Source organism: Gossypium raimondii, chromosome 10 (genome assembly GCF_025698545.1).
Source record: "Gossypium raimondii isolate GPD5lz chromosome 10, ASM2569854v1, whole genome shotgun sequence".
Classification (NCBI taxonomy): domain Eukaryota; kingdom Viridiplantae; phylum Streptophyta; class Magnoliopsida; order Malvales; family Malvaceae; genus Gossypium; species Gossypium raimondii.
Genome location: NC_068574.1, coordinates 5,528,152 through 5,550,729, shown reverse-complemented (window position 1 = coordinate 5,550,729; position 22,578 = coordinate 5,528,152). Strand labels below are relative to the sequence as shown.

At 34.4% G+C, this 22,578-nt stretch overlaps 4 protein-coding genes across 4 annotated transcripts; 2 read left to right on the top strand and 2 right to left on the bottom strand.

Moving 5' to 3' along the window:
• Nucleotides 1–1,294: 1,294 nt before the first annotated feature.
• Nucleotides 1,295–5,399, top strand: LOC105777615 (uncharacterized). The gene is made up of 7 exons (XM_012600967.2): nucleotides 1,295–2,167; nucleotides 3,828–3,880; nucleotides 4,263–4,350; nucleotides 4,445–4,543; nucleotides 4,715–4,842; nucleotides 4,929–5,015; nucleotides 5,099–5,399. Exons 1-6 carry the CDS (start codon nucleotides 1,550–1,552, stop codon nucleotides 4,963–4,965), a joined length of 1,023 nt encoding a protein of 340 aa, XP_012456421.1. The 5' UTR covers nucleotides 1,295–1,549; the 3' UTR covers nucleotides 4,966–5,015; nucleotides 5,099–5,399.
• Nucleotides 5,400–11,120: 5,721 nt separating this feature from the next.
• LOC105776842 (glyoxylate/succinic semialdehyde reductase 2, chloroplastic) lies at nucleotides 11,121–14,487 on the top strand. The gene is made up of 12 exons (XM_012599779.2): nucleotides 11,121–11,432; nucleotides 11,881–11,959; nucleotides 12,126–12,191; nucleotides 12,694–12,769; nucleotides 12,861–12,916; nucleotides 13,040–13,124; nucleotides 13,260–13,320; nucleotides 13,497–13,549; nucleotides 13,660–13,730; nucleotides 13,823–13,895; nucleotides 13,986–14,090; nucleotides 14,178–14,487. The coding sequence occupies exons 1-12, from the start codon at nucleotides 11,237–11,239 to the stop codon at nucleotides 14,340–14,342; spliced, it is 1,086 nt and encodes a 361-aa protein (XP_012455233.1). The 5' UTR covers nucleotides 11,121–11,236; the 3' UTR covers nucleotides 14,343–14,487.
• On the bottom strand, nucleotides 14,451–19,167 carry LOC105776840 (transmembrane 9 superfamily member 7). The gene is made up of 7 exons (XM_012599777.2): nucleotides 18,922–19,167; nucleotides 18,211–18,375; nucleotides 17,976–18,085; nucleotides 17,679–17,787; nucleotides 17,489–17,601; nucleotides 16,763–16,913; nucleotides 14,451–16,253 (listed from the first exon to the last, which is right to left on the bottom strand). Exons 1-7 carry the CDS (start codon nucleotides 19,021–19,023, stop codon nucleotides 15,096–15,098), a joined length of 1,908 nt encoding a protein of 635 aa, XP_012455231.1. The 5' UTR covers nucleotides 19,024–19,167; the 3' UTR covers nucleotides 14,451–15,095.
• Nucleotides 19,168–19,977: 810 nt separating this feature from the next.
• Nucleotides 19,978–22,151, bottom strand: LOC128033813 (beta-fructofuranosidase, insoluble isoenzyme CWINV1-like). Its single transcript, XM_052622006.1, has 5 exons — nucleotides 21,264–22,151; nucleotides 21,015–21,173; nucleotides 20,657–20,895; nucleotides 20,472–20,562; nucleotides 19,978–20,388 (listed from the first exon to the last, which is right to left on the bottom strand). Exons 1-5 carry the CDS (start codon nucleotides 22,146–22,148, stop codon nucleotides 20,209–20,211), a joined length of 1,554 nt encoding a protein of 517 aa, XP_052477966.1. The 5' UTR covers nucleotides 22,149–22,151; the 3' UTR covers nucleotides 19,978–20,208.
• Between the last annotated feature and the right edge of the window lie 427 nt (nucleotides 22,152–22,578).

The window sequence follows — 22,578 nt, the reverse complement described above, 5'->3', positions numbered from 1 at the left end:
TATCCCACAAACTCGTTCAGTCTTTTGCCTTTCTCTTCAACCTGTGCATGGCTTTTTTTCCACCCAAAAATGATCATTTTTGAGGAAGAGTCCATGGTGATTAACAAGATGTGCAACTTAATTTACTTCTATGTGAACATGACAAAAAAAGAAAAAACAAGAATAGAAATTAACACAAAAAAACATAACTATTTAAGAAAGCAATTAATTAGAAGAATACAAATTATGACCTCACACTGCATGATTCTACCCCGAGATCAACCGATTTAATTCCCATTGCCAACAATCCCCATTATGTGATTGTTTTACTCAAGTAAAAAAGAAAAAAGATTTTTTTGATCTTTTTTAAACTTTAGATGTCAAAGAGTAGGGGCAAAGCAATGAAATTTTGGTGAGGGGATGGAATAAGAATATAAATGGGGGGACTTGAAAATTTCATGAAAAATGGATTAAAATGTATTAAAAAACAATATGAAAACGTAAAATTACAATAAATCCACTTTATCCAAAGGTAGCCCTTGCTTGGCCCTTTGGCATCCAAAATTAAAAAAAAAAAAAATTCAAAATAATATCTAGGGGTTAGGCCCCTGCCTACCTCCTTTTGGATTCTCTTTGCTAATAAGACATTGGTAAATAGTAATACTGTCCCACGAACTCTTCAATCTGTTGAACAATTGCATGCCGGGTTTTTATGTATGAATATTGTAGAATAAACAAGAACGAAAGATGATACAGAAAAAAAAAGCATAACTGTTTAAAAAATAATTAATTACGAGGATACAATTTATGATAACCACATTATTCTGCCCTTAGATCAACGCTTTAATTCCCATTGCTAATAATCCCTTAATGCAAGTAAAAATATGATTATTTTCGGCAAGAATATATATCAATTTATGGCATGTTTAAGTTAAAATCTTTTCCACATATTATATAAAATATAAAAAGATAAAAACATTTTTATTGTAATATTTCTTACTGTGTAAAAGGAATGAGTTGAATTGATGTTAACTTAACCAAATATTAGATTATGATACACCCACCAATAAAGCTTAGATATTAATGTGGTGCGTTAAGTTCAAATTTACATATTTTAAAATTGGTTTAAAGGGTAAAAATCATAAATATTTATTTATTCTATAAAAAATAATATTTTAATACTTTCAGGTGACAGAGGGTGAAAGAAATGTGTAATATTTATAAAATAAATATATTGAGACAAACTTTGATTTAAAATGAAAAGAGAAGAAAAAGCATATGATTATATAGATATGATAAGAAATCAGAATTGAGAAACAAATTTCATTTGTGCATTAGTACTAGGAAGGAACATAGACCTCTTTGTAACCAAACATCAAAACATTTTATCTCTCTCTCGCTCTGTATTTTGTTTTGTCGTGATGACGCGTTTTAATGGCGGCTAAACCTTCATTTCTTCTTCTTCTTCTGCCATAGTTTTCCTTTCTTTTAAACAGACAAAAAAAAAGTTTATATATAACATTCCTTTTCCTTCCATATTTTTACTTTGCTTTGCTCCTATCCTTTCCCAATGTTTTTCTTCTTCTTTCTCCTTTCTTTCGTCCTCTCTTTCTTATTCTTATTCTTTTCTTTTCACTATAAAAAACTCCATAAACAACAACAACTACAAGAAGAAGGCAACCCCCAGAATGAATCTGCCCTTTTGAACTGCTGTTTTCCCGATATTGTTGATACGAGGGCACAAACCCGGGGAAACGACTCTACTCATTTGCCCCATACTCTTCTTCTACAGATTATGCCTTCCGATTCTGCAAAATGGGCTGGTTTGTTTACCGGGGAAAACCAACAAAAAGGGGATGCCAGTCGGGTCGGGTCGGATCGAGATGGGGAGCGGTGTGAATCAGGTGGTGAGGATCAGAGGACGAAGAAGAAGAAGAGAAGAGGGAAGAAGAAGAGATTGGATTCCAAAAGTGAAGAAGGAAATGGTGACGGAAGGTGTAGTTGTTCAGCGCAAGAGAAGAAGGAAAAGGAAGAATCGGGTCGGGGGGATCCGGGTTGTCGGATCAAACCGGAGCTGGTTTGCTTGTACCCATTTACATCAACTGGTAGTGCTACGCAGAGGAAGATTAAGCAACATTATGACCAGCTTGTTAAGTGTCATCAAAACAACGGATTAACATTAGCTCAGGTATTTTCTTTTTTTGCCTTCTTATTATCACCTTAATTTTTTTAAAGTTTTGATGTTTTTCATTTATCTGTTTTTTTAGCTAGTAATAATCAAATCTTGTGTAGTTTGTTGCTTAAATATATGGCTTGTCTTGATACTAAAGCAAGTCTCATTGTTGCTTCATTTTTTAATTAATGCTTTTTTAGTTCTCTAACTATCATTAAGCCATCTGGAGAATAATTTGGTCAGGTCTTTTCTCATTTCAATCAATATTTTAAAGTTTAAATATTTGTTTTCTTTGCTTAGGAGGTAAGACTATCCCATTTGTAATTTTATGAACTTGTGTTATATCTTTTCTGCAATAAAATGTTAATAAAGAAAGAGAAGAGAATCTGAAAACTTTTGCTTGAATTAAGTGAGGAAATCTAGGCCACATTTGGGCATTACTTGCAAACAAGGGCTTATTGTAACCGTTACTTAAGACGGTCCTCGAACTATATTATCCGTTCTAAGTGAAATGAACTTGAAACCGATGCTTACGTAGGGAAGGAATCAGTGAATTGAAATCTAGGCCACACTTGGACATAACTTGCAAACAAGGGCTTACTGTAACCGTTACTTAAGACGGTCCTCTAACTATATTGTCGGTTCTAAGTGAAATGAGCTTGAAACCGATGCTTACGTAGGGAAGGAATCAGTGAATTGAAATCTAGGCCACACTTGGACATAACTTGCAAACAAGGGCTTAATGTAACCATTACTTAAGATGGTCCTCGAACTATATTGTCGGTTCTAAGTGAAATGAACTTGAAACCGATGCTTACGTAGGGAAGGAATCAGTGAATCTAGGCCACACTTGGATATAACTTGCAAACAAGGTTTTATTGTAACTGTTACTTAAGATAGTCCTCGAACTATATTGTCGCTTCTAAATGAAATGAACTTGAAACGATGCTTACGTAGGGAAGGAATCAGTGAATTGAAATCTAGGCCACATTTGGACATAACTTGCTAACAGTGGTTTACTGTAACCATTACTTAAGACAGTCCTTAAACTATGTGGTCGGTTCTAAATGAAATGAACTTGAAACCAATGCTTACGTAGGGAAGGAATTGGTGAATTCCCATAAAGAACCAACCATAGTTCGAGGGCGGTCTTAACTAACCATTACAAGAAACCCTTTTTTGCAAGGTCTTTTCATTTACACAGCTTTGATGCGCTGGTTTCAAGTTCTTTTCATTTACATATGAAAATAGCTTTGATGCTGTTGCAGATACATTGAATGTGAGATGTTGGCTTTCTTTCTTGCTGGCATTTGAGACGGGCAGACAGACATATGTTCTTATTTTGATTACAGAAGTTTAGAAGATAGATTCTGAATTAGTCCCGAAACTTCTAGATTATACATGAGTTAATCCTATGAGTATACTTTAAAAGTTATAGTATCAAAGAAAGTTGCTTGTACATGGTGATCATAGTTTATCCTATGAGTATACCTTACAAATGAAAGTTGATTTTAAATAACTTCTCCAAGGCAAATTCTTAGGCTCACTTTCTTTATTTAATCTCCCCTGCCCTTTCTTTATAAGGAAAATAAAATTCTGAATTCTGATACCTTCTATGGAATTTATTGTAGTTCTAATACCCACAATTGTAACATGCCATCCACCCTTTATGTAGGTTGGAGAATTTGCTAATTGCCTGATGGAGGCTAGGAATGAGTTGCAGCACAAGTAAGTTCATAGTTATTGTCATGTTTTGCTAAGCTACATCTTTATTTTGGCTTTTTGAGTGTTTCCTTTTAGTTTTATTGTTATTGTTTCTGGAAAACATGCTGCTCGATTTTAATCTAATGTAATTAGCTTGCGCACATTTTTTTTCCTTTTTTCCAAGTCCTTAACTACTTTTGTTCCAAGTCCTTAACTACTTTTGTTCTGTTTGTTCTCAGAATATTGAAATGCTTTCTATTTCTTTCTTCACTCCTTTAAGCTCGAACATTTTCTTAATGTTTTACCCTCGGCACCGGTTCCTATTCCTTGCCTCAAATTTCTACCATTAATCTGTTCTTTTAATGTTGGCTATCCTATTTAATTTACTGCTACGATCTTACTGCAGGTCTGAGGTGGTCAAACGTAGGTTCACAATAACAAAGGCTCTACTATTCAAAGCAGATCGATCATCATTTGATCGCCTGAGACAGCAAGTGAGCAACCATATGGAGATTAACTTATGCTTTTGGTGTGAGGTGGTTGTTATCATTAATCTTGATTCCCTCTAATAAAGATTTGCATGTTTAGATATACAAGCTAGAAATGGAACAGAAGAGATTAGAAGAGGATGCATTTGTCTATAACTGGCTCCAACAGCAACTTAAACTATCTCCGGCTTATAAGAGGGTACAATTCAGAGCTTTATTTGTTCTGTCATAGCTTCGTACCGCTTCTGCAACTAGATGAGTAAAAAGGATTATTGAAATCTTTTTCTGCTCCCCTATTATGTTAATTCAGTCTCTTATTGCAATCAGAACAGACATTATCATGGTTCTAATCTCTCTCCCTGTCTTCCAGATGCTAGAAGTTTGTACTTGCATGGAGTCAAAGGGCAAGTCCAGTGAGCCAATGGAAGACCCGGATCCTGAATTTGCTGACATTTCTTTTGAGGAGTTACTAGCTCAGGAAAAGAAGGATTCGTTTTGGTTGATTTCTCATCTTTTTAACTCCTGGTTTGTAAATTTTGTTTTCACCACCTACGATTTGACCTTTCTTCGAATGTTCCGTGCAGGCAGAAAAATGGGAAATCAAAATTAAGCTCAAACTGATGACTTCATTTGTTTAGCTAACTTGACTTTAAACCACACCACTTTTTGTAGTATGTACCTTCAAATACCTAACACTATTATTTTTCCCTAAGTTTTTGTAGCAAATCATTGTCATGACTTTTGTTTTTAACAGGCTCTCTCATGGAAGCTATTAAATGACAAAGCTCTCATCATTCTCCACCATGTTTAGCAGCCAACACTCCCTTTCGAGATCAGAGACATTGGCTTATTCTATAGCTTAAAACTTTATATAGCATCAATGTGCGGGGGCTTTAGTTGATATGGTTGAGGAGTTGAGGTTTGAGTAAAGCTAATTATATATATAGCTTAAACATCTGCATCAGCTATGAATAGAGGGGTTGGTGTTATTGTAGATTATACAGAACTTGAAAATGTATCCTACTCTTTAATATCAAGTTTACTGTTTTAACGTAGTTGATAAATGCCTTCAGTAGCTGTTGTGTCTAACTGCAGACTCATGTATATTGTGTGTTCTCATGTCATATTATGTTCAAGGTATTATATAATTTACAACCTTGAGATAAAAAATAAGAGGACCGATAATGGAGCAAGTAATGAACACCTAAAAATTAAAGGGGCCGATACTCAGCAATACAAGACTTTAGAGACTTTTATTAATTTAAATCACATTCTACATCTCTGAGTCTTTTGTTGTTCTCTTTAATCTATTGAGCAACACATGCATGGTTTTTTTCCACTCAAAATGGAATTGGCTAGTTCCCAACGTTAGAAGACTCTAAAGACTTCTAATAATCTAAATGACAAAATGAGAATAGACATTCTCTCTGTCTTTTTTCTTCAATCAGCAGTGCAACACATGTAGGGCTTTCTTCCACCCAAAATTAATCATCGTCAAGGGAGGTAACATGTTGAGTAAGAAGATGCATGACCTGATTTGCTTCTCTACAAATATGGCGAACAAACAAGAATGGAGCCATAACTATTTTAGAAATCAATTAATTATGAGAATGCAAATTATCACCATACATGTTACCACCATATGATTTCCCCTCTCTTTTTTAAAAATTGTTGGATGCAAATAAATTCATAGAAACTTTGGACATTATTTTGGATATTATTCTGATTATGCTCTAGAATAATTAATTCTTACCATACTTATTTAGATGTGTATTAATCGACTTAAAATTGCGATTATATTTGTATTTGTGACTATCCATAGTGTATACTTTTGCACAATAAATGCATCAAATATAACTTCATTATTTATATAATAAAAAATTAACATTAATAAACGACTAAGATATTTTTTTACTGAAATAAATTTTCATTCCCTCATAAAGATAATAGTAAGTAGTAAAAGTCAGTTAAAAAGTAACGCCTAGAAATTAAATAGATCAACAATTTTGCAACAACAAAAGAAAGAAAGAGAAGAGACTGTCATACAAACTTTCTCGGTCTTCAATCTGAAGAGGGCACAGCCTAATTTACTTCTATGTGAACATGGCAAAACAACAAAAATGAAAGATAACACACAAAAAATATAATTATTTAAGAAACCAATTAATTAGGAGAAGAATACAAATTATGACCCTATATGATTCCCCCCACTAGCTTCTTAAATTTTGGATGCCAATGAGACCTTGGTTTTATACTGGTTATGCTATGCAATCGTTAAATCTTGTTATAGTCATTCAAATGAGTAGTCATCGTGAGATTTATTGATAGTATATAAGTATGCACTCTATTTGCATCAAATATAGATTCATTATTTATATAATTAAAAAAGATAATAGGGAAATTAAGATATGGAATAAGTAACAAAAGCAACACCTAGAAATTAAAGGGATCAATTAGCTTCTAGCAATAGAAAAGTTTAGAAACTTTTAATAATATAAACGTCAAAATAAGAAAAGAAAAGACCGTCCTACAAAATTAGGCCACGGTTAGACACAACTTGCAAACAAGGGTTGATTGTAACGGTTACTTAAGACTGTCCTCGAACTATGTATTAATCTTGTGGTTGGTTCTTTATGAGAATTGGTTTCTATTGCAGTAAATGGAATGCATTTCATATGCTGGTCATTTAATTCTTTAGAGAATACCTACAATGAGAGGATTAATCAATACTGGTGGTGGTTGATACATTGATTACGACAAAAGAAAAAAGGGTTTGTTAGTTAAGCCCAACATTAATAACTTGTTATCTTCAAAAGCCATGGCATTGCGCTCAGCCTTCTGCCCTCATATTTCCACTAACCTAAGACCCAAACCCCTTTCCTCTTTTCTTTCGAAGCCTCTGTTTCTCTTTCTTTCAAGGTTTTTTCTTCCCAGGCCATTGATGCCTCACCCCAAGGTGTTCCCTTTCCGGCTACTTCTTCCTTTACTTGTTTTCATGTTATATTGTGTGTTTTTGTACAATTTGTTTCCTTTCGTCTTTGGTGGGTGTTTCTTCTTTGAATTGTCATCTCCATAAGTGCCTAGGGTCATAGGTTATTATACAAAATGCATTAAGAAGTATTGGGTGTCTTTCCAACAAGGAAAAAGAACAACTAGAGAAATTATTTGGAAATTGAAATTCATGGATTTGGTAATGGTTGAGTTTGTGTTGGATTAAGGTCCTAAGGATTCTCATTAAATTTTGAATTGCATGTTTTCATTTCATGAGTACTTTAATACAGTGACGGATGGTGAGATTAAGTTTTAAGGAGCCTAGTAAAATATTAAAAAAATTTAAGAGTTCAATGAGAATTTTTTAAAAAAAATTGGGGGTTTAATTGAAGTTTTGTGAGATTAATGAGAATTTTCAAAAATTCTTAGAGAGCTTAATTGAATTTTTAAGTAAAATTAGAAGGTATAATGAAAATTTTTAAAAACTTGAAAGAGCCTAATTAAAATTATCTTAAAACTTTGACGGAAAATGAAATTTTTCTAAAAAAAATGGAGAGTTCTAATTAAAATTTTCTAAAACTTTTTAAAAAAGAATCAAAGTTTTCCAAAATTTGCGTCTAGGCCCCAAAAGGATCTGCCTCTGCTCACACGGCAGGCCTTTGATATTGATGCTAATATGTAAGATGATGTTGAATTTTGAGGCGGAGTTGGTGTGGCACAAAGTCTCATCTTCCTATTTAGTACTGCTAGAACCATCAATCTGAATGAATTTGTGTATTCCATTCGCAACAGTAACATATAGAGATTTTACAGACTTTTAATAATCTAAAAAGGTAAAGTATTATATATGTGTTCCTGTTTTGGTCATCCAATTTAAAAAATTTTACTTTAAGCACTAACGTTTCATATTTTCGTCACTCGTCATTAAATTGATAACGGAAAATCTTTTTTCAATTGGTATAATAACACATTCACTCCTTAATACTTACATATTCTATCAATCTAGAATTGATCCTAATTCTACATAATTCAATAAATTGAACCTTTCATATTTACAAGTTCTAACAATTTGATCCTCAAACTTCCTGACCAAAGTTTTCAGCTTTTAAAACATTAGCATTCCACATCTATAAATTTGTAAAACCCAAAAATAGAAAGAAAGAAAAAGAACAGATTTAATTGATACACACACATCTAGCCCGTGCAATTTATCCTAATAGTTGGATATATTAATTAATTGATTCACGAATTTGATTGTATATATTAATTAAAATATATTAAAAATATATATTTTATGATTTTGTATAAATTGTATAGTCAATATTATAATTAAGTTTAAATCATTTTATATATTTTGTGTTTCAATATATTATTTGATAAAATTAATGTCTTAAATCATTCTTATATATATATGGTATATATAATTTCCTAGATTAAACATACATGGAAAGGTGTTTATAAAATTATTTTATTTTAAGAAAATGTTTCTAAAATTTGTTTAATTTTCTAAGAAACCTGTTTTCAATTTTTTAAAAGTTTAATTTTATTAATCTATTTAATAGTTTAAATTTTAAATTCAAGTATGCTACTTTTGGCAAAAAAAAAAAATCTAAGTGTGCTAGCTAAAAGATTAAATTATTTTTAGTTTATTTGTAGTTGGATGGTTACCAATGTAGTTTATCCTAAAAGAACACTAGAAACTCACATCTATAAATTACAAAATGATTAAATATATTTTAATAAGATATACACACATTTAGCCTGTGCATTGTACAAGTCTATTTTATTGCATGGGATATAAAAGGGTGTCTTTGTTTTCTTAGGATGTCCCTTGTATTGCTTACAAATCATATACTTATTGGGCTAAGTGATAAAAATTATAGGTAGCATTCTAAATTGATAGAATAGGTAAGTATTGAGGACTAAATGTGTTATTATACCAATTAGAAAACAATTTAACGGAACAAATTCAAATGCTAGTGCTTAAATTGAAAAAAATTAAAGTTGGGTGATGACAATGTGAAAAGAAAAGGCTATCCTACAAATTCTCTCATTCTTCTGCTATTCTCTTTAATGTATTTAAGCAATGCATGCATGGCTAAAAAATGATCGGTTGGGAGAGAGTCCATGTTGAGTAAGAAGATTTAAGAAATCAAGTAATTATGAGAATACATGTTGACCACCACATGATTCCCCCTCTCATTTTTTTCTTTAATTTGGATGTCAACGAGACTTTAGTTTGATGCTGATTATGCTATGTAATGACTAACTTATCCGAATGTATATTATTTGAATTGTAATTATGATTATAATTTTAAGAAAATTGATGTATGATCATGTAATTTATGGATAATGTATAATTATGCACTATAAATGCTTCTGGATCATCACATGGCCGAGTGTTTCTTGAAAATTGCTTGAAACGATTTTTGAGGTTGAAAGACTTTTCATTTTTTTTTTTCTTCTGGTTTTGGGGAGGCAAAACTATAGGTAGGTTTGGTGAGGCAGAATGATGGGTTTTTAATATCATGGTTTGTTGCGAGATGTTTCCTTTTATTTTTAATCTGAGGCTTGTGGAGATGTTTTTGCCCCCAACTTCATAAATTTCAAAATAAAATCTTGTCATAACTATTCATATGAATACTATTATTTGTACTTGATAATGTATAATTATGCATCAATATTCAGAAATAAGATTCAAAGAATCTCTTTTATGATCTTGGAAAGATAAGAGGACAATAACAAAAATGAATTAAAAAGTAACGCCAACTAGCTTGCAGCAACAAAAGACTGAAGAAACTTTTAATAATCTAAATGGCAAAGCAAGTAAAGAAAGAAAAGACTATCCTACAAATTCTTTCTTGAATTTGAATATTTTTGCCTTAATCAAGTGCGGAAATCTAGGCCAGAGTTGGACACAACTTGCAAATTGTGACGGTACTTGTTTCTATTGAAGTGAAAGGAGGCTTATGAAAGGGTTCCACTTAATTTGTTAACAGATATCTCTAGACAATCACATTTAAGATGGAAATAAAATAAAATTAGATGGATGCAGGTACAGAAAGGGTGAATGTGAGATGATGAACTAAAATTTCCCAGTACTGGAAAAGAACTAGATTGCTGGCTTTCATTTGGCAAGATATAATCAGAAGTTATTCATATGTGTACAGAACTTCTAACTGAGTTGATAAATACACATCTCGATTGAAATAACAAAAGACAGTGAAGAAAAAGAAGATACTATTCTACTAATTCTCCCAGTGAGCATGGACCTTTTTCCACTAAAATTAATCAGTTGAGAGAGAGTTTATCTTGAGCAAGAAGATGCACAACTTAATTTACTTCGGAATAAGAATGAAAGATAACACGAAAAAAATATAACTATTCAAGAAACCAATTCGTTATGAAAATACAAATTATGACACCACAATATGTTGACCACCACATGATTCTGGTGTATAATTATGCATGTTAAGTGTATCAAATATAAATTCATTATCTATGGTTCATGTTCAGTGCTTCTTAATAATATTGTCTCTAAGATTCAAATCCGCATTCTCCCTTTAAAAATGTAATATGTCTTATTATTATTTCAAAAAATTAATTTTCATCTTAATTTTACATATCAATTTTGAGTACAACACTTTAGAAAACAAGATGTGCAGAATAATTAAATGGCCTGCTATTTCTACTACATTGAAATGCAGCCAATATTACCATAATTTAAAAAAGGAATATTTGTAACTTGTTTTGAAAAAGCAAGGGTCAGCTGAGCTCTGATTCTTTATCTGTTTATCCCAACACTTGCAGACAAAAGCAAAGCATGGCATTGAAATGCGAACTTCTCACTCGGACTTTGGATTAAATTTTAAATTTTCCCAAAGATAAAAAAAGGGGCTGAATGCCTTCCACTTTGTTAGCTAAGCCCAACATCAACAACTTGTTATCTTCAACAGCCATGGCATTGTGCTCAGCTTTCTGCCCTCGTATTTCCGCCAACTTCCGACCCAAACCCTTCTCTTCTTCTCCTTCAAAGCCTCTGCTTTCTCTTTCTTTCAAGGTTTTTTCTTCTCAGGCCACTGATGCTTCATCCCAAGGTATTCCTTTTGGGGGTTACCTCTTCCTTTACTTCTTTTCACGTTGTATTGTGTGTTTTTGTACAGTTTGTTTCCTTTCTTCTTTGAATTGTCCTCCGTAAGTGCCTAGACTCATTGATTATTATACAAAATGCATTAAAGGGTATTTTGTGTCTTTCCAACAAGGAAAAAAAACAACTTGAGGAATTATTTGGAATTTGAAATACATGGATTTGGTAATGGTTGAGTTCATAGATTATTATACAAAATGCATTAAAAGGTATTGGGTGCTAAGGATTCTCACTAAATTTTGAATTGTATGTTTCCATGAGTACTCTCATGCCAGGTCCTTTGATATTGATGCTAAAGTCGGAAAGTAATACTGGCTTAACTTGTTTCATATCTGTGTATGGAACAATTGCCACTAGGTGCTATCTAACTCTTACAATGATTATGTTGAATGTAACAGATAAATTTTCAGGCAGAGTTGGTTTTCTGGGTCTTGGAATTATGGGATCGCCAATGGCACAGAATCTCATAAAAGCTGGGTATGACCTGGTTCATCTTCCTAATTACTACTGCTAGAACCATCAAACTGAAATGAAATTGTCTTAAAAGATGCTGCTTTTATTCACAACAGCAGACTATGTAATTTTCAGTTCTTAAGCACCAGAGTTGATTCGACTCTAAAATCGATCCTCTAACATGTTGCAGATGTGATGTGATAGTATGGAATAGAACGAAGAGCAAATGTGATCCTCTCATCAGCCTTGGTGCAAAGTGAGTTTTGAATATTCCTGGTCTGAAATTAGGTTTTCATAGCATTACCATGTTGTTATCCTTAACATTTTCCCTCTTCTTCACAACATATTGACATGCATGCTTATATAACATGAGCCAATACTAAGTTAATTAGGCAGATTGGTCATTCTGTTGACTGTTGGTAGACGTGCTTATAGGGTCAGTCACTTCCCTTACAAGACAACCACTTTATATTCTTTAGTGGATATGACTGCGGTCTATGTTTTCTTTTTCTGTCTCTTTTCTCAATGCATTTGCAAGCTGAATGAAAAGAGGCTAAAGAGGATACCTGACTTTATATATCCTCTACAAAAGAAACAAATGCATTCTATAATTCTTGTCTGAATCTTTCAGCCTTTGTGCTTCATCTGCAGAAGCAGCTTTGTGTTGTTATTGGTGTTTCTGACTAGAGCTTTTCAAGATAATCAGATTTAATCTTAAAAGTTATTGAATAAAAGGTTTTTTTTTTCCTGGGGTGCAGGTATAGTTCCTCTCCTGAGGAAGTAGCTGCAAACTGTGATGTCACTTTTGCCATGCTTGCCGATCCTGAAAGTGCAGTGCGTATGTTTCTGTTATAAATTTCATTGCTACATATTTTTTGCTTGACCTATTATTAAGATCTGGCAACTCATTGTTGCTTTGTACCAGATTGATGTTGCCTGTGGAAAGAACGGAGCTGTGAGCGGAATGGGTCCAGGAAAAGGGTAACCTTTCTCCCATATTCTCATATGAAAGCATTTTAGTGTAAAACCGTCTTCTTCCTTTAGTTAGTTGAAAGGTTTCCAGACTTGAATTGATGACATATGGAATGGCATTGGCATTGACAGCTATGTAGACATTTCAACGGTTGATGTTGCCACTTCTAAATTGATCAATGAACATATCAAAGCAAGGGGGGCATTATTTTTGGAGGTAAAAGTTACAATCAGGCTTTCTGCTTTCTATATTTCTTGCAACTCATCCTAAACACAAATAAATTGAGTATGCTTCAGCAGTTTGATAATGTTAAAATTTCTATTAACTAAGCTTCATTTGCTTCCTTTACAGGCTCCAGTTTCAGGTTCAAAAAAGCCAGCGGAAGATGGACAACTGATATTCCTTACTGCAGGTAAAAAGTCTTGCATTATCTTTTAGTATGCTAAGTATGATGTTGAATCCAATACGAAATAAATCCCAACAATGTAGCAAGATGCTAAATTATTTGCAACATTTGATGTTTGATTGTTATATCATAGGCTTCAAATGTATTCCTCTTAAAACTGAGGCAATAGCTTCCTCTTTCAGGTGACAGATCTTTATATGAGTTAGTTTCTCCACTGTTGGATATATTGGGCAAGGTATTTTGTCTCGTCTCTCACAACACACAAATATTCATAGGTGGCATCTTGAAACCTGTAATTGAATTAGTCATTGCAAGTAATTCTTGATATATTTGTTTCTTCCCCAGTCAAGATTTTACCTTGGGGAGGTCGGAAATGGAGCTGCTATGAAACTTGTTGTTAACATGATCATGGGAAGGTAACGTGTAGTTCTTTAACCTTTAAAGTCCTTTGTTTTGATGCTTGGGATAGCTAGTATGGTGACAATGCTTTTCTTTTGCAACTTTGTAGTATGATGGCATCGTTTTCCGAAGGAATACTTCTTAGCAAGAAAGTAGGACTCGACCCAAGTGTTCTAGTTGAGGTATTCCTGAGATCCAAATGCATAATTGGATGATTGAATGTTCTCTGTTGTTTTTTTTTGGGGGGGTTACATTTTCTTGTTGTATTGCAGGTGGTTTCGCAGGGTGCAATTAGTGCACCAATGTACTCGCTTAAAGGTCCATCAATGGTTAAATCCCAATATCCCACAGCCTTTCCCTTAAAGCATCAACAGAAGGTATGTGAGTAACCCAAATAATCCAACATATTTCGAAAGGCATGCTGTTAATATTTCATGTTGTAACAGAAGCTAATGTTGACACAGGACCTTAGACTTGCATTGGGATTGGCAGAATCTGTTTCTCAGTCCACTCCAATTGCAGCTGCTGCAAATGAACTGTACAAGGTTGCAAAATCATATGGCCTCAGTGATGAAGATTTTTCAGCAGTTATTGAAGCATTAAAAGCTAAATCTCAGGACACTGCCTGACCGTATGTTTTTTGTTTGTCATTCTTGGGGTACAAAGCTGATTTAGACATGCTTTTTCATGTATCCACCTATTGATGAACTCGTGTCCAAGATTCTTACCCTATATAGTTGATTTTAAAATAAAACTTTTTTGCATTTGCTGGAATTCAACCATCCAAAGTAAGTCACAATATTACATTCCAAAACCAGCAATAACCCCCACTTTGCCAAGACAAAGCCAATGAACATAAAGCAATAACTACAGAGACTAATAAACAAGGGAAAATAACCATCCAAGGCCCTCAATTTCACATAGTTGAGAAAAATGGAAAGTAGAAGCTAAAATGGAGAAAGGAACTTGTCTCCAAAAGGCTCTTAGTTATTTACTGCAAAAATAGTAAATAAAGGTAACAGTACTTATAGTTGTACCAGGGCATTTCTACATCAGGTTCTCTGATAGTGTCATGAAGATGCATTGCAACGCTAATGGTTTTCTGGGGAGTAGATATCTGGAGTATCGAAATATCTACAGGCTAGATCACCAATTTTACTCCTTGCAGAGACTACTTAAAGAGTTAACAGTACTGGACTTCTAACAGTGTAGGGAAACTAACAAGCCAAGCCTACCTTCAATGACAAACAATAAAGTGATTGTAGATGGGAAATAAAAGTTTCGGTAGCAAGTATCTTCGACTTGACATAGTCCACATCAAGGCTTTCCCCTCATCCAGTCGGTAATTCGCATAGGTCTTGTGTTCTTTCTATATACTCATCTTAGTCGATTTTGACGGATGAGTAGATCCTCCTAACAAACCAAAAGCACGCATAGAAGCCAATTGTCCCAGTCAGGACGAAGAAGGCATATGAAACTATTACCATGTAGCCAAAATAAAGGAGGCCTGAGACAAGCTTTGTGATCTCCAACTTCGTAAAGAAGTAGAAAATAGAGTATAGGAAAAGGTAGAGAGCAGAGGAGCCAGCTGTCAAGTAAGATCTCCACCACCAATGGTAATCTTCACTGCACAACTGGAAGTAGCATAGCACAATTGTTATCTCGGCGCAAGTGATTATTAGAATAACAAACACTATGAAAAGGAAGCCAAAGATGTAATAGAACTGGTTCAGCCAAATTGACGTTAAGATGAAGAAGAGCTCAATAAAAACGGCCCCAAATGGAAGGATGCCTCCAATGAGTATAGCAAAGACTGGCTTCATATACCATGCCTGCTCTGGTACCTGCTTGGGAATTTTGTTGGTCTTCACAGGGTCTTCGATGGCTGGCCTTTTGAAACCCAAGTAACTGCCAACAAAGACTAATGGAACTGATATACCAAACCATAAGCAAACAAGAGCAAACATTGTCCCAAATGGCACTGCCCCAGAGGATTGCTCTCCCCAAATTAGTGCATTCAGTACAAAGAATACAACAAAGAGGATACCAGGAAACATAAATGCAGTTTTCAAAGTATTTCTCTTCCACTCTGTGCCCTTAAACATTTTGTATAGACGTGCTGAAGAGTAACCGGCAAATATTCCCATGAAAACCCACAAGAGAACCATAGCAGTCATAAGTCCTCCACGATTGGAAGGAGATAAGAAACCCAGCAAAGCAAATATCATTGTCACAAGCGTCATTGAGAAGACCTGGACACCTGTACCAACATAAACACAGAGTAAACCATAATTGATTGGAGCCCTAAAGACATCCCCATGTACAAGTTTCCATCCTGTTTCTTCCTGCGCCTCATCTTGGGTTTCCAACTGATTATAGTTTGAAATATCTTTATACAATGTTCTCATCATGATCATGGCTACCATGCCAGAGAGGAAGAGAACAATCATCAGAGAGTTTACGATGGAGAACCAGTGAATCTGATCATCATTCATCAGAAGGTATGTGTCCCAGCGAGAAGCCCATTTGATATCACTCTCCTACAAAAAGCCACAAGTTAACCTATACACTACGACCAGAACTGAGAAAATACAGACTGGATAGGCCGGTAACTTGTTCAACTGAAAACCGGGGTCCATCCAGTCCAGCACATCCCCAGAAACCAGGATCTAATGAACCGCTAGAAAACAGTTCAATCGGTAACAGAGGACAAAAAACTGAATTAAACCTGTAAAACTGGTTTTTGTTATTTTTTGCTTTCTATTAAAATTATTTTTGAAAATAATAGGATTTGAATTTTTAACATCTTAATAACATATTAATGGCAATATTATTAAGCCAAATAAGTATTTATGTTAAACCAGTTATTATATTCAACACTTAATTTATAAACGACATATTTAATATTTATTTTACATTTTAATTGAATAATCCAGTCGGACTAGCTGGATGTCACACCGGTTTGATATGAGGTCTGGCTTTTCATTTCATTGATAAGAAATACAGTGGAAAGAAAACAATGAAAGAAAGATAAAGGAAATGCAAATACCTTGAAAGTTATATCATATGTAAACACAACCTCCTTGCCTGCGTCAACTTCTTGTGGAACAGTACTACCTGGAATTAGATTTTTGGTGTCCTTATTGCATGTTGCTATCTGGGGATTCTTCTCATCCCATTCTTTGTATTCATGGTTAATGCTGTAAATGAGAGCCACACACAATGAACAAATAGTGGCATACGTAAGCCAGTTATTTGACAACCAACAGAAAATGACTCTGATACTAACTAGTTTCTTATATTCCGTTACACAAATGTAACATAGTTCCAATACCTCTTTTTCAATAGCATATTTCAAAAGAAAAATGCAAATTACTACTTTAACTATATTTTAAAGAAAACTCTCAAGTAGTTAAGAACTTTCAGTGAGTACAAGTATTCAGAATACCTATTATGATGAGTTTTGAAATTATGAAACAAAGAAATAATGGACGTAGAAGAACACAAATTACATGGTTTGGCATATGTATATTTATTAAATCTTGAGATATGATTCAATTGATCTTCATCAAGAATATCCAAGTAAAGCATACAACCAAAATATCTCGAAAGAACATTATATTTCGAGCAATATTAAACAGAAAACCTACATAGAACAATGCTTATGGCTAGTTCAAAATCCAAATCCACAAAAGCTACTAATTAACAAAGTTTGACTAAATGTCGAAACAAATGCAAAATGAACAAAAATAGACTCAAGAAATTGGTAGAAAACCTGTTAGGGGTAACCTCAAACCCAACAATTCGAGCAGCATCGGTCTCAGTATCCCTATGAAACATGACTCTCAAGCTCAAGTGGTTGTTGATAAAATACTTCTCCTCCTTGCTCTGTAAAGGCAAAATGGTTAAGATTAAGGTAAAGAAAACATAAAACTTTGGAATAATGCTACGGCCCCTGACCATACCCCAGCATAATTCCCTTTGAATCCAACACGGAAACCATGTTCATATGTTGTTGACTGACTTCCATCTCTCCTTTGTCTAAGAACAGCAACTGGAAGATTGTCAAGAATCCTATGCATCAAGTTCAGATAGTTCAGTATAAACAGGCAGCACAAACTTGTTAGCAGCGAAGGAGAGGGAGAAGCGTCGCAAAGCAACAAACAACAAAGGTAATAGAGGTTAAAAAAACACCATAAAGAATCTCCATGAAGAGAAAGGAGCAAGGAAACTGAATCATAGTCGTCATCTTTGTTACTTACATATTAACTCGATATTCATCATCAATTTTTTCCTTGAAATTCTTCGCAGATTCAGCATCAAGTTTTTTTCGACAGACTACTTTGCAAGGCTGATCCTCCCTCATTTCAAACTAAAGGAAAAGGCAGGATGAACAACAAAATAAGAATTACGGATATAATCTATTAAGCTTTTCATTATATACCACTTGTCACCAACAGCAAGTACATAACACCAAAAAAGGTAACAGAGGCTCACGGTGTAGACTGAATTCTCTATGCGGTCACCACGTAGTACCTCCCCCAAATTTTCAGCACTGTTCACAATCTTGGCTGGTTTACAGTAGTCTAAGTAGTAATGATCATATGGTAGTTGTGTCTTTGTAGATGACAATTTGTTCACCTTAACATACAGGGGATCACCCTGTTCAGAATCAGACAAAGGACAATCTAAGGCATGATACAATTAATAAGCTAAAAGTGAATTACAGTGTTAAGGCATGATAAAATTATAAGCTATAAGCCATGTTAAAAACTAATCATAGCATCAAAATTAATTACACAACGAATTTAAAACTAGATCACTTTTAAGAATTCAAGCAATGATTAAACCATAAGATCCTTGCAAGAAAGCAATACTGGCCTTGCACTTAAGGCAAAATAAGTTGCACATTGTTTATGAAAAAATGATATAGTAGCCAAAACAAGCAAGGCTATTACAGCGAAAGGAAAATCAAATCTACTTCCAAAAGGAAGAAAAAAAAAGAAAGAGAAATGAAAACCCAAAAGAATAAAGAGCACAACACAGATCTGAATAGAAAAAATGAAACGCCAACACATTAAGATCAAACCATAAAAACCCGAAGATCCAACACCAATCTCTATTAACAAAATGAAAAAAAAAATCAATGGAAAATCAACACACAACATTAATGATGAACTCAGGGAGGGAAGGGAGAAAGAGGGGTACCCTTTGAAAATCACGAGGGGCGACCCCAGGGAGATAGAAGGATTGTGCAGTTGATGACAACAGCCAAAAAACGAAGAAGACATTCTTCCATTTCGTGCCCATTTTTGCTACTCTTTTGGGTTTCACTACTTACAGGAGATAGAATTGAAAAATGTCGGGATGGAATGGAGCTTTGAAAAATGGCGTGTCATACAACTAAACTACACCATAGTGCATCTACCAAGTACATGCTTTTTTTGGGTTTTTTCCTGAAGAGCCGATGCAATTTATTACGTTCAGTTCATGGCCTGTTCCAAAATCCAACGGTCTAATTCAGATTTTAGTCCCCCCATGTCTTTATTTTTTTGCCAAATTAGTCCCCTCTATCTACCGTATTGAATTTTGAAATTTTAATATTTTTTAAATTAGCATAAATACAATACTTAATTTTATCTATACCCTTCCAAACTCTTAAATCAAAGAAAAATAATACGCTTAAGTGCGCCTGAATCTATATCAATAAAGTTAAAAGCTTAATTTTTATAATATATTTTTATTTAATTAGAGGTGTAATTCAAATAAAATCATCCTGACAATGATGATTTCAGGATGTGAACTCAATCCTCTAAACTGATAACATTTTAGTTGGTGTCAAATGTTCTTAACATAATTTCAAGTGTTTAGCTAAGGTGTAAGTGTATTATTGATTAAATATAATTATAATGTTAACAATTAGTAATACTATTAATTTGAAAATACTAAAATCTTAAATTTAAACCACGTAAGAACAGAATTATATCAAAATACAAATTTACGAGTAAAGAAGGAAATGACGTGACTGATAATTTATTAGTCTAAACTTTGGAACGTGCAACAAATAAAAACAGCCTTTTCAAATAGAATAAAATAAACCACCCTATCCTTTTGTTGTTAACAAATAACAATCCATGGTGGTAAATTTTGCATTTTAACTCTCATTCGGAATGTTGCAACAACAAATTAATCCATCACATTATTTACCATACTTTATAACATTTTGGAATATTTTCAATCAAGTTATCAAATTTTAGATTTTAATACAACCATTAATCTTATCTTTTGTTGTTAATACCCTTTTTTTATTCTTATTTCATCTACAAAGAGATGAACATATGGTGTAAGGGTACTAGTTTAATTTACAAGTGAAATTAAAAAGTAGAAATGCTGTTCCTCTCTATCCATTTCTTTTTCATTGCAACCTTAACTTAGTCCATTTAAATGTCATCATTTGCCATACTTTGATGCCATTTTCGAAACCATACTATAGTTTCAATTGATTTTAGCTGTCTTCATGCTCCAAGCATTCAACTCCAAAATCTTTATGGATTGGTTTCCATTGTTGAAAGCATACAAGTGGGCAGCCTCGTTAATTGCTAACGTGGGATAAACTCTAGATGTGATGCAAACTTCCCCACCTCCACCAAAGCTCTCCACTATGGAATGATCTATCTGTTTAAAAAAAAAAAAAAAAGGGTCCCAAAATGATGAAATGGTTACTTCCAAGCTCAGATGAAGAATCAACTAAAACTTACCAAGCTCCTCAATGACAACTTGTGCTGTCGATTGTCTACATCTAGGAAAGCTCCATATGTTGTCATGTCGTTATCTTGATTTAGGGAAGATCTGTCAGATAGATGAACAAAGCCAAGAGTTAATGATTTTAATTTGTTTAGTTTGGGAGAAAATTGAAAAGGGGTTTGAGAAAAATTTTTCAGACCTGGATTGGTCACTGCACATTAAAACCACATATTTGTTATGGCCTTTGAATATTCTGAAGAACACTGCAGTCCTCTCTTTCAGGCCCTCCGAAGCAAGAACTAGCAACCCAAATGGACCGAGACTCCCTTTAACCGATGCACCCTTTCGGCTACATAGGAGCTGTGGGTTAGTCCAGCTTGGTTCTAGCACCTCAGCTTTCTCAAAGTCTTTTATCTCAAACGAGACCTCAACATCTGCCTGTACAAATACGAACGAAAAGGACGATGAATGAATACGAGGCACGTGGTGAAAACCCATTGTCTGGTTTTTATGACCAGCAACAATGAATAAAGAAAGTAGAAGCAAAACAAACTCACCTGTGCAGCAGTGACACCAGGTACTTCAATAACAGATCCTCCCTCGAGCAACTTGTTTGCCAAGCTAACGTGGTTTGCACGTAGCTTTTCTATTTCAACTACTGGCCATTGCACCAATTGTTTCCCAGATTCATCCAGCCAAATTTTCCTAGGAATTGCCTGCAGAATGAGACACCATAACGGAGATTTGATTATAGACTTTCAACTTAAGTTACTTAATAAACAATGAATAACTAAACCAAAACGTACGTGGACTCCAGACCATCCTTTCTTGATATCATCAGCCACACTTGATGATTCATTGATCCAACTCGTTAAGATTCTCCGATTCTGGACATTGTCAAAGAAAGTCTTGGAAGCATAATATTTGCCATAATCGTATCTCAACCCCGAATCACCCTCCACAGATCCCTCGTCCGGTGTATAAATGTCCTCGACATTGTCATACGAGCCAATAGTGTAGCAGTCATGCTTGGTATCATCCAAGCTAACCTTGAGGACATGCTTGACATTAGGGCCATTAAGAGAGGTGTCGACACCATTTTGGCCATGAAGTAGAGCAGGAAAAAAATCAGGGCATTCCCACATTCCAGTGTTGTCAGCAGAATGCAATGGGGTTTTGGATTGATACCAGTTTACAAAATTTTTGCTTTTGTAAAGGATGGCTAAGCCTTGGCGATTCACTTTGCTTCCAATGATGACCCTCCATTCCTTGTTAGGGCCTAACCAGGCAGTCGTTGGATCCCTAAATGAACTTGCATTGATATGATTCTGTGCGGTGGGTTGCATCAAAGGGTTTTTAGCAGATTTAACCCATTCTGTAAGGTAAGGGTCGGATAAATTCTTGGGGATGGCTAGATTCTGAACTTGTCTGTTTTGGGAGTCAATTCCAGTGTAAAGCATAGCTGGTTTGCCACTAGAGAGGATAGTGGCTGAACCGGACCAACAACCATTGATATCAGATGGCTGGGATGGATAAATGGCTGGCTCGTGAGGGGTCCAATTCACAAGATCTTCCGATGTAGAGTGAGCCCATACAATGTTGCCCCACACTGCTCCTTTTGGATTGTATTGATAGAAGAAGTGATAAAGTCCCTTGTAAATCATAACTCCTATAATTTGTATATAATACATTAGATATACAGAAAATCAGGAAGCAAAAGAAAGATAAGTAATAGTAGAAGGAAGTACTAACCATTAGGGTCTGTTCATCCAGAGGTAGCCATCAACCAATGCATACCAAATGACAATAAAACAATAAAAAAAAGAAACAAATGGTTAGATACAAAGAAAAGCAAATAAAAAGAGGAATTGAGAGAATTTATTATGTGAATATATATCATATTACCATTAATCCAATTTTTGGGAGGTTGAAAATGATAGCCAGTTCTATAAGGTTGATTTGCAGATGAAGAAGATTGAAAAGTTTGAAGGTGTTTGTAAACATGGTGTGAAGCTTCAAGCTCCACAATACCCAAGAGAGCAAGGACAAAAAAGAGGCCAAGATTAGAGTTAGCCATTTTATGCTTTGGAAAGGTGGGACTGTGATGGGTGAGAAGTTGAC